General features: G+C 36.9%; 1 protein-coding gene across 1 annotated transcript; it reads left to right on the top strand.

The window, feature by feature from the left end:
- The first annotated feature begins 794 nt into the window (after positions 1–794).
- COX10 (cytochrome c oxidase 10) lies at positions 795–5078 on the top strand. Its single transcript, XM_078590530.1, has 7 exons — positions 795–1217; positions 1781–1910; positions 2162–2299; positions 2413–2546; positions 3801–3926; positions 4271–4374; positions 4443–5078. Exons 1-7 carry the CDS (start codon positions 895–897, stop codon positions 4802–4804), a joined length of 1317 nt encoding a protein of 438 aa, XP_078446656.1. The 5' UTR covers positions 795–894; the 3' UTR covers positions 4805–5078.
- Positions 5079–12556: the final 7478 nt, after the last annotated feature.

The raw sequence follows: 12556 nt of genomic DNA on the forward strand, positions 1-12556 counted from the left end.
AGCAAGAGATTTCGCCCTCTAAAGAAATCCTTAGGGTGCTTTTGAGAACTTTTTCCATACCAGTTTTTTTTCTAACATCATCTCCAGTTCATCAAATTGGGAATCATGTTTTTTGGTCCATGGTTCAAGAAGTTAAAAAGAGGACATCATTATTGCCTAGAATTCTCACATTCATTGACCTTGCTCTGAAGATAATTAATTGGAGATTTTTCAAAACATTTTTTTTACAGAAAGTTATTACTAACACAGATATGAATCTGTAGAATCTATAATGATGCCATTCGATGCAGGATTGAAGAAGTTAAAAGGGAAGAAGGAAAACCTAGATAAATCGGGGAAAAAACAGTCAGCCTGTGGGATGATTTTGGGGGACTGGCTCAAGTATTCATCAGAAGATCAATTCTGGCTTATTTTTCAGTTTATACACAATTCTAAAAAATTGAGAAAGGGTAACCAAAGACGGGCTGTTGAAACTATAAAAAAGGGACAAAAGAAATCCAAATAATATATTTTCTAAGTTGAATTCAAAGAGTTTCTCTATGATAAAATATATTCTTCAAAAAAAAAGGCAGGCAACAAAACGTAGAGGATTGACAAAACAAAGAACAGACCAAAGCCATACAGTCCTTACCATAATTTGTCTTATCTTATGGTTTGTTTAATTCTTTACATTTTTATGAAAGAGCATATATAATATATATATATATATATGAAAAGACATATTTCTGTTCTTCGTTACCCTAAATAAAATTTGTATAAAAGAGATTTATATAAGAGTGATCAACTATTTTATGATCATTCCGGGAGTGGGGATGCCAACCCCACCTCTAAAAATTTGATCTTTGATTTGGGTTTCAATCCGCGTTCGTCGCAGATCGCCGCTGCAGTCTAGCGATGTGGAGAGGCGCCGCTGCGGGCGTCTGTTCGCAGATCGCATCGTCTTCCCGCGGTGGATTATTCACATCCTCTGGCGCAATTTCATCGTCCTTGCTTGCCCCCAAATTCCTCTCCTCGATCGCTGGCAACGATGCGCTCCGCAAGAGATCTCTTTTCTCTGCCCCGTTCAGTTCGACCGCCGTGGAGTCTCCGATTGCGCCGCTGCCACACCTCAGAAACCCACTTGTCGGGTTTGTTTTGTCCGAAAATTTGGCGAAGATCGGCGGTACCGCGCGGCATTTTGGCCGATGCTATTGGGAACTTTCCAAGGCGAAGCTCAGGTGACCGACTCCGTCAGTTGATGGCTTGTAGATTATATGTTTTTCGTTCAGTTTTGCTGGTTTTCGTGATTCCATCATTCCATGGGTGTCCGATTCCATCATTCCATGGATCGTAGATTATATGTTTTTCGGTCAATTTTTCTGGTTTTCGTGATTTGCGCTCTTCTCGGTATCTGAGTCCATCATTCGATGGATTGTAGATTATATGTTTTTCATTCAATTGTGCTGGTTTTCGTGATTTGCGCTCATCTGGGTGTCCGATTTTTTCATTCGATGGCTTGGATATTATATGTTTTTCATTCAATTGTGCTGGTTGTCGTAATTTGCGATCTTCTGGGTGTCTGGTTTTTACATTTGATGGATTGTAGATTATATGGTTTTCATTCAATTGTGCTGGTTGTCGTAATTTGCGATCTTCTGGGTTTCTGGTTTTTACATTTGATGGATTGTAGATTATATGGTTTTCATTCAATTGTGCTGGTTGTCGTAATTTGCGTTCGTCTGGGTGTCCGATTCTTACATTAAATTGTCGTATATGTTGTATGCTTGTTCATTCCCTTCAGCCTGCTTGTGGTGGCGACTTCTGGAGCTGGGTTTGTGCTTGGTAGTGGTACAGTCATAGACTTGACGGGGCTGTGTTGTACTTGTGCTGGAACGATGGCTGTAGCAGCCGCGGCCAATTCCTTAAATCAGGTAAGGATCTCTCATCCTCGTTGTTTTTTCATCAGTCAGTCTGGACTTTCTCCTGCTTTGGAATCAAAACTATCAACTAGCGCAGAGGTCCCAAGTTTTTCTCTTTTTCAAATATTTCAATTTAGATGAGACCATGGCAGTTAACAATTGTAAGAAGTTGATCTTTTCACATCAATTTAAGAATTGAGGGGTCTTCGTGATGTAATTTTTTCTCTTTGAAAATTATGTTCATGTTTTTAACCTCCCTTCAGGTTTTTGAGGTGAAAAATGATGCTAAAATGAAGAGAACGAGGAACAGACCTTTACCTTCGGGTCGTCTTTCTGTGCCTCATGCAGTTGCGTGGGCGTCGATGGTTGGCCTTTCTGGGACTGCTTTGCTGGCTGCAAAGGTTGTTATAGAATGATCTTCTCATCATTTATTATCAGATCTATGATTAACTCCTTTTTATCTGTTGATCCTTGAGTTTCTGGGCATAACATAATTACTTCAAGGTTCTAGCAGACTAATGACCTTTCAGCGGGGCTTGCTGCCTCAAATCTGGCTCTATATGCATTTATATATACTCCCTTGAAACAAATACACCCGGTGAATACATGGGTTGGAGCTGTCGTTGGTGCAATTCCCCCACTTCTTGGGTATTTCTCTTTCTGTCCCTTAACCCCTCTCTGAGTATTTTTTTTCATTTCTTTTTAATTTCTCTCTCCAACTCGGAAGATTGTGTTCTTGTTTATAAACATGTAGGCCCGATCCTCCGGCAGTTCGTTGCTCTTCTTGTACAAATCTGCCTTGCAAAATTCTGAGTAGGGGTTTAACATGTCATGGGACACACTAAGTCTTGGGATGCAGGTCATGGAGGACCAGATGGAACTGTGAAAGACCTCGCTAACAAGAGGTAAAGGGAGAAAGTATGGTTTCTGAAGGGGAGACAACGTCAGTGCATAACCTACGTCCTCTATGTCTCGTACATCTCCTTCCCCGGAAACATTGGTGATGAGGATTTTGGTCACACAGAAAGGGGTCCCTATGTGGACGTCCCATCCAGCATGACGTCCTGCATCCCATCCAGAGACGATGGAGGTCGGTCGGGACAGGGCTTGTCCTCACATCCCACATTGGGACATATTGAACTCTAGTTCTTATGACTGGAATCTTTAGCTTTGTTGGGACTGGATCTACTGTGATCTGGTCTGATTGTTTCTCAATCGGCGCTATCAAAGCTCTGAGGGACCTGTGCTGACCAGTAGGAGTAGATTCATAAAATATTCCCTATTTCCAAACCATGGTAAGAGTTAAGGCTGTAATGGCTGAAGACAGTCATCAAGAAAGGCAAGATACAATAGAGCCACATATTGTTGAGATCCCGTGTGTTTGGGTAAATGTGAAACATTGGGGGGAAAATTTTAAAATCCCATGAGCAGCGTCACTATGGCGTGATTTGATACCATTTCGTACTCTATTGCGTTTTAATCCTGTTGTGCTCTGTTCATGGTAAACTGGACGTCTAAATGGCATTGATACAAATCATTAGTCCTGTTGTGCTCCCATGTTTGCCCCAAAGTTTTGAGGTATCCTAATAGGTATTTTGTTATCGGTTCTTGGCTTGGCTATCAAGGTTATTAAAAAAAGTAATGTTTTTTACTTGAGCTAAACTTGCTTGTCAAAGAGTGTCTAAGCTTATTCAAAGATGGGTCATGTATTCGGGTAAAACATGAAACGCTAGTTTTTACCAATCAGCCAAGCCTCTTGCTTCATTGGTTTTTGTCTCAAGGAAGTCTCTCTTTGGATTTGATGTATTATATTAGGCAAAGGCTCACTCCACAGCTTCCTTTCAAACTTTTTTAATGAAATGTTAAGATTAGGATTATTATCATTTTATATTCTCATTTCAGATGGGCAGCTGCCGCAGGCGAAATCTCAGCCAACAGCTTTATTCTTCCAGCTGCTCTGTACTTTTGGCAGATTCCCCACTTCATGGCCCTGGCCTACTTCTGTCGCAGTGACTATGCTGCTGGAGGGTACATGTCTATCCCAAATCCTCCCATTTGAAATGAGCATGATTTTCGGTCTTATTTCCAATAACGCAGAACAGTTCTCTCTACCTTATTTTTATTGATTTGACTATTTTTCCTCTTTTATCTCTTGATTAATATTCTAAGTCCAAGTTTTTACTATTTGTTTGAGTGAAAATGCGCTGGTTTAGTGTCTATTCATACCAGTTCATTTTTTTCGTCATCAACTCTTGGCTCATTCTTCTCCTATTTTGCAAAACCCATGCTCTGATTCTCCCCTGTCATGGTTACAACCAATATTTTACTTATTTTCCTAGTATTAATTTATTTTTATTTATGTTCCCCCACAGGTTCAAGATGTTCTCCCTCAATGATGCCTCCGGCTGGCGAACCTCCCTTGTGTCTCTGCGTAACGCGCTTTATCTTCTTCCAGTTGGATACCTTGCCTACCACTGTGAGCTTGCCAGCTTCCCTCCCTGATCATTTGTTCTTTTCTTTAACCCTCCAACTCTTTTATGGCAGGGGGACTCACTGGTGGGTGGTTTGCGGTGGAGTCGACAATTTTGACAGCAGGCATGACATTGGCAGCAGCGTCATTCGCGGTGGAGAGGACGCCTGCCAAGGCACGGCGGATGTTCCATGCCAGCCTCCTCTATTTGCCAATCTTCATGTCAGTTCTCCTAGTCCACCGCCTCCCCCACAGAGCCACAGTCAACGCAGCCGAGGACGAATATAGAATAGAAGGTTGGAATATTAATAGCAGCCAGATTGAAGAGACAAAACCCAGGCAGCGTGCTCACAAGGACGACCGCCCTATGCCACCGGTGGCCTATGCATCTGCCGCGCCCTTCCCCTTTCTTCCTGCTCCCGTATACGCTTCTTGACAGTTGACTTTGGGAAACATCTCTCTCTCTCTCTCTCATTCTCTCTCTCTCTCTCTGTTCTATCTCAGATTCCCTTAAGGCCTGACACTGGCCTGTATATAAATGCTGGCTGGGGACAGATGGAGTTGGTCAGCGCATCAACTGTCTGTGTTTTTGTGTCACTCGTTTACATCATGTAATAGAGGAAGAGATGGGGCTGACCCTTGAATCATTGAAACTGATGTTTTTTCATTGTGGAGATTTATGCAGATCATGGCTGTCTATATTTGTTTTCTGTCATTGGCCTTCCTTTTACCATATCACATGCAATGTTCCAGCTATCTCACTCGCTCACTTATGAAAGTCTTAAAATCAATTTGAAGGTTTCATTGCTGTTTATTGCAGGAATATGGGCTTATTGGATCTGGATATTGTGTTCCTAGAGTTGGCCAACAGGGGCAAGTTTCAGGTTAATGGGTCACATAGCAGGCCAGTGGAAGTGGATCATGGGTTATTAGGTTAAGGGATAGTCCTGACTGAGCCAACCTGGATTTTATCACTGTAGGGGTATAAAGCCACAGAAAACAAACTATATTAGCCATGATGGCTTAATAATTGACGACATCAAGGCCGCTGGATTCTGATCATGGCCAGATTCTGATAATAATGTTGCTGTCCATTTTTTTCGATAGGTTATTCACTGATATCTTTTTTCTTTGAAATCTAGCACATGTCAGGTACTTAGGGTATAAGATGAATGGTACAGGAACAGCTGACCCTAAAAGTAACATTGTAAGGAAAAGGCACAAATTAGTTCATTGACCAAGCTTCTTCAAGCTCGTACTGTTCATGGATGCTTGGAATCTCTATGCTCGCTGTGTAATTTGGTGTGCCAAGTGTAATTTTTAAGTGCTTTCCTGATCTGATTTCTGGGTATTTATGTGAATTGTTGAGCTTTTGTAAAGAAAATTGCAGCATTAATGTCTTGTCAAGGTATTCTTTAGATGACATGTCAGTTGAGGAAGTTATCTATCACACTTGAATCGGTATTACAGAAAAATTAATGGTGCATGATCAGATTTGTGAAATATTATGAAATGTTGAAATATTTCATTACCTTTCAGACCATGTGATTGTCGCTGACCAATGTGGAAAGAAGGAAGGGGACAATTGGCATGTATCGTTGTAAAAGAAAAAGAATAACAAAAGGTGTGATGGCAAAAAAGTTAAATAATTTTTGTAATGATTCTTTAGTCACACCATACTCATAATCCCAAGGATCCTGCTAAAGGAGCAACTGAATTTAGTAAGGTTGGGATTGACCCTTCGTTGGAAGCCTTGAAACTGATTGAATATATTTTAGAACTTGGGTGTTATTTTCCTTGTCTATGCTCTGAAAATATATTCAATACATTGTCTATACCCCTATGATTTCACTTTCTGGTCATGTACTGCTTGTTCTGACTGGATGTCTTTCGGACTTAAAATTATATTCCATAAGGTGCCCTTTCTCTTGAAATTGGTTGCTTGATTTTTGTTTCTTGAACATGTGGTTACTGTCTAACATTCTCTCTCAATTTGTTTTCATTTGGTGACCTTGATTCCTTGTACACTTCCAGGTTTCCCTTTTTGTATTCTCTATAGGCAAAATATAGTACTGATGCCATTTTGTGATAAAGAACATTCAGAAACATTTTTTTATGGATTGGCTTGATACTTTAATAATTTTCCGACTTCTTCCGTAGAAATCTTAGCCTGCAGGCTATCCAAATGTCATTTTCTCTTTTTTAAAGGTGCTGAATAATTGAATTTTATTTTTTAGAGAGTCTAGTGTTTATTCCCTTATAATGACATTTGGATGTCACCTCTTAAAGGTGGCTCATAATAGTGACACCTCTGAATGTTTTACCCTGTCATTGCATCCATCCGTTGGGAATCCAAGGCCACCCTGAGTTAACCTTGATTGGTTTACCCAAGCACTAGAGTTATTAAATGATGATGGCACCAATGAAATAAATAGAAATCTGGTTGAGTTTCATTAGATGAAATTTGAGGCCATCTTTTGATTTGATATTTTTATATATTATTAAACTTGCAATGAAGGTACAAAATGAACTGTATTGTGAGAATACATTCGATGTGGAGAATATATTGAAGGCAGACAAGGCGTCTCTGATGGATTCTAAGTACCCCTCAATGCGGTCACTAAGACATGCTGAAAACATGGATAGATAGTACACATTTTAATACCATTTATTCTCATTTTAGATATTAAAATTTTGCGAATAATTCCAGTTGTAATTTATTTTATACACATTTCCTCCATTTCATGTATAAATATTTATTTTTTAATTTTATATCACTAGAGATAATTTAATCTAACATATCAATTAGAGAAAAATAAACCTAAGTATGACTTAAAATTTCCCTGATAAATAATATGTTTATATAATTTTGAGTATTTTTTTAATAAAATTTGGATTCATTTTTAACATTAATTGATTTTATTTGAAAGATAAATTTTCATTACTTATTTTTTATTCTGATATTTATTGTCTAATCTGATATTTAGAAAAGTAGCAAAGAAGGCCTTCAAGTTTTAATTGTCCAATAAATCACATCATAGTTCATCTTTTGTGGGGAATGGGGCATAATGTGGATCAGGCGATGGATATGGATTTTTGAGGCTAGTTATGGAGCTGGGGAAACATGTACAGATCGACTGAGTTGATTCTTATTAGTATTGAATCAATTTATATTTAAGTTATATTGTGGGGTACTAAGCTCCTACTTACTTGGCCATGTCACCCCATATTCTCAATATCACAGAGAATCTTTTTATTCTCATCTGACAATCAGATATATTATTATATGTATGAATCATTAACCCATTCTCTCTCTCCAATGCTAGACTCGGAGAAATATGGAACTTGGGAACAACCTTGGATGTGCCAGATGTAGTGTTATTACTTGTCAGAACCAGGAAAATACAGTTTAGAAAAACAATTGTGATTCTGTATGCTGAGGGAGAAAGCTTGGCTTGAATCAATGGATTTTACATGGAGAAGAATTCATATGTAGTAAATATCTGCATTGTTCCATTTATTTTCACTTGTACCTGAATTAAAATTTTTTCATCAATTAGCATCATATAAAATTCAAGTTTTCTATTCAATACATATTATAATATTTATTAATCTTATTTTATTGCATTTCTGCTGGTTTGAGTTGTTTCACTTGAGATGTATGATAATATTTTAAATCTGAGACAATGTTGGAATTCTATTATTCTTTGTCCCTTCCCATTATCTATGCATATTTAAATCTTAAAATAACATCAAAATGAAAACAATGACATAGAATATGTCACGAAATTTCAGACTTATCAGATAAAATTCATCAATTTTTATCTTTATAACTTTTATATTTGAAATAAATACCCAAGTTACTGTAACATCCACAATACTAGTCTATCACATGCCGCGTATTAGAGCATTAGTAATTTTTCACATGAACTAAAACACCCATGAATATTGTGCATTTCATCATCTATCATTTAAATTTTATTATAGGACCTATAAACTAGATTCCATGCCTATCCTGAAGTATTTCAAATTCAAAATTTTTAAAATATAATTTAAGTTTTTAAATATCAAATGAATAGTTAATTATCCCTCTTATTTTAGATTAATTACACACCTGGTGAGGAAATGGTGCAAGAAGGGGAAAAGAGAGTTATTTGAAATCTTGTCTTTTTTTCCAATATGTCTCATCAGATGACATCCAATCATTGGCTGCAATCAATAATTAGCTCAGCCAGTCATTGATGTATCCACTTAAACGAATATTTTACTTAAAATAAAATTTTATGATAAAGTCCTGATTTCAATTTCAATTAATGTGACAAGACAGGTCAGACACGTTGCAAATGGAGAAAATTTTGGGGTCTAAATTGCAACAAATGCACCAACAGAATAAACACAATTGTATGCAAGGCGCAACACGATTTGACAAAGGAAGAACCAATATTTTAATATAATTAATTTCCTTTTATTTTGTTTCTTTTTTCACGTCAAAGTGTCAAAATTTTATTATTGAGAAGCCTTAGATGAGCATTTTCACACTAATTATTGTAACTTTTTGGCGAACCCAATGATGCTTTAGAAGCTGATCAAAGTGGATTTTTAGTGCATATTTGAATGAAAAATATTTAGGTAATCTAGATATTCTGCTGAAAAAATATTATCCATAACCTTGAAAAGAAGGAGAGAGAATAATCAACAAGGCATACTTGTGTAACTTTAAAACATGTTAAGTGTTTATCAATTAAGAGTTTGATATTTAAATTGGAGGGTAGTTTTGTATTTCTGCCCTCTATTTGTCAATAGTTTATGATATGGAAATATACCCCCCATCAACCTTAAGATGGTCTTGGACATAAATAGCAACTTTGATGATGCTCTAGAAGCTTATCAAAGTGAATTTTAGTGCATATTTTAATGAAAAATCTTTAGGTAATCTAGGTTTTCTGCTGAAAAAATTACTATCCATTATCTGAATCGAGAAGGCGAGTGAAATAATCAACAACCCATACTTATAAATTCAAAAAATGTGAGTTGGCAATCCATAAGGATTTCTGGCATGAAAATTTGACAGTAGCTTTGTCATCATGTCTTATATCTATCAATAACCTCTGATAGGTATATATATATATATACACTTGCACCCCACATAAATGTAAACAGTTTTATAATTTCTTGGAAAATTAGGTTTTGGTGAGTGATTTGTTCATTCAAAATATTGCTTGGTTAGACTCTTGATTATGAAGATAGAGGGCTTGAAGCTGTAGTGAATATGACCAAATGTAATAAGCAAAAAAGTACTACTAGGCCAGGGTTAGTGTGATCGTCTACTTTTCTCAAGTCAGATTTTTTTCTTCCTTTTTGCTAGGTTATATTATTGGAGGAGAGCCTTCTACCTCTTGTTTGTTAACTAATTTGAAGTTCATATAAACCATCAATCTATAATAGAATCATTGGTAGACATCTACAAATCTCATTCTAGTTCCCAAGTCACCTCTAGGGTTTGACTGTCCCGGTCTGGTCTGGTCTGGTTTTCTGGCATAGACCTAAACCTTACCTGAAGTTCGGTCCGGTTCTGGTCCAGTCTTGTTCGGTCCTGGTCCGGTCCGGTACGAGGGGTGGCGGAGGCGCACGGGGGTGGCGGCGGCATTGTGTGCATGGAGTAGCGGCGATGAGCGCTTGGGGCGGGTGATGGGAAGGGCGATGGAGAGGGGGATGGGTGGTGCGTGGGACAAGGTCCGTTCCGGTCGGTTTTTTGGCATGGACCTAAACCTTACCTGAAGTTCGGTCCAGTTACGGTCCGGTCTGGTTCGGTCCTAGTTCGGTCCGGTCCAACTAGTCCCCGGTCCAAAATGTCAAAGCCTAATCACCTCTATATATCAGTCATCCCTTTCTACCCCAATCAGCTAATGTTCTCTAAACATTCTGCTCTACACTGCTTCACTTCTTACGCATTGTGTTCACCAACCTCTATTTATTGTAACATAGAACTTCCAAACCATTCGTTAAGGTATTTTAATTAGATTTTTTTTTTCTTCCCTACTACAAATAATGAAAATACATATGGAATCTTTTTAAAAATTAATATATATGGCTAATAAGTCCATCACACATTCCACATCTTATTCATTGTTTGTTAGTATAATGTATGCATTATAGTGGACGTGTGATGCATATCGTGAACTCCTAAATGCATGATCCTGCTTCGAGACTTGTAATGAGATCATATCATGGAGATGCTGGGTTATTAATCATGTGTTCTAAATATTCCTATTTGAAGGATACTAGAGGACATCCAAATAGATCGAGTAACAAATATATTCCCACTCATATGGCGAGCATGGTTAATCGCATAGCCATAAGTGAGGACAAAATAAGGAAAGAAAAAGTGTGATGATTACATGAATCTTGAGCATTCATTATATCATCTTTAACTAAACATTAATCATTATTTTCATTATTATGATGGATGTTATCATTATTTTATGATATGTTCACCACTATCATGCCATTCCACTAAGTCCTAATTATATATGTCATTCATGTTTGACCTTTCTCCAAGTCAAACCATTTGAAACTAATCACATTTATTAATTTCAGTTATTTCAGATCTTTAAAAAAAACATAGAAAACAAGTGACAAAGGCAATATATTAGACAAATCAAACTTCTCTTATCTTGACTTTTCAACTCAAACTAGTGATTCTTGTAAATAATCAGTTTTCTGCCTAATTACTTATTTCAGGTGGCATGGGTTTCAAGAAGATTAAATTTTTTAAAAACATGGAAAGTTTGATTAAAAATACCTTAAAAATAAAAGTTATGAATTTTCTAAGTTATATTTTTTATTTCTGAATTTTAATAATCATGGACCCACGATACCAGCTGATGTGGATATGTCAATGGGGAGGCATTCCAACCAGACATCAAACCAATATGGGGTTAGCATGCCACTTATGTGGTAGGAGGCGGCCCATAGTAACCAATATGGGGTTACTGAATGTTACCTCTTCACAGAAGAGTTAACATTCAGTAACAGCTTTTTATACTTTTCTAGAAATTCAAATATTTCCATATGGGATTACTATTTTGAAATTCTATGTAGTTACACATGGAAGGATGTGAGTCATTGGATGATGATCTAATAATCAAGACTTGGACCCCCACTATGGAGCCCATAATGTGCAAGAGGTGGCCTCTCCCATGATGCCACATGAAACTATCTTGAACGCCCAAGTTTATTGAAAAACGTTTCCATGCAATTTCTAACATTCATATGAGTTTACTTAAGCTTTTTTCTCTCATCAAGAGAAATACACCTCAGAAATCCTCGATTAATCGAGCATGTAGTCATTTACCTTTGGTAAAAAAAGAGTGATTTGTATTTTTAATATGGTGATGCTAGTATTGATGCAAAAATCAATCCATCAAAACAAGAAAGAGAATTATAGCCAACAATCCAGAATACTCCAAAAAGAAAGAATAATGTGATTTACAAGCTTTGAACTTCATTTAAGGCCCATGGTTTGTTTATTTTGATTTAGAATAAACTAAAAAACTACAATAAGATTAGGAATGAAATAGAGGTTTTGATTGGATTGTCACCCTTCTTCCTCAAGTTCGCCATAGATTTTGGGCTAAGTTCAAGCACATTTTCTCACTCGTTACTCAACCAAATTGCATGATTTCATTGGCAATCGATACATCATTGCATATATATACCATAATATAAATTATTTTAAGACCTTACCCCCGAATTTTTGTTTGAAAACCCCATCCTCATGCAAGTCATGATCTTTGGGCATTGAATTCTGAGATTCATATCTCAGAATATGAATCTCCAAATTGCAGCAACTTTAAATCTTTGGAACTTTTTGTTCATCCCCAATCCATCCATAACTCATTCATCCAACTCTGAATTCAATTTCTTGGCCATTTTCTTCTCTTTGACCAGATGGCATTAATCCAACCATTTTTAAAATCTTGACGTTAACAAATTAACATTAATTTTATCTTATCTCAAAAAATTCCCTAATTTATTTGATAATTATTTTTTATCTCCCTAGTTCGTGAAAGTATAGTTTTCACAAAGTTATATTATCACTTAGACCCTCAATGGGATGGCTAAGTTGATGCTTTAGACACTCCATTAGTTTTCTGCTCATTTAAAATTTATGAAAAGTAAAAAATCT

Source organism: Wolffia australiana, chromosome 19, assembly GCF_029677425.1.
Source record: "Wolffia australiana isolate 7733 chromosome 19, ASM2967742v1".
In the NCBI taxonomy this organism is placed as follows: Eukaryota; Viridiplantae; Streptophyta; class Magnoliopsida; order Alismatales; family Araceae; genus Wolffia; species Wolffia australiana.

Excerpts from the sequence above, each read along its gene's own strand:
- COX10 (XM_078590530.1), top strand. The coding sequence starts at position 895 with ATGTGGAGAGGCGCCGCTGCGGGCGTCTGTTCGCAGATCGCATCGTCT. Across the intron at positions 2,300-2,412 it reads CTGCTTTGCTGGCTGCAAAG|ACTAATGACCTTTCAGCGGG; the intron begins GTTGTTATAGAA and ends AGGTTCTAGCAG. Across the intron at positions 3,927-4,270 it reads AGTGACTATGCTGCTGGAGG|GTTCAAGATGTTCTCCCTCA; the intron begins GTACATGTCTAT and ends GTTCCCCCACAG.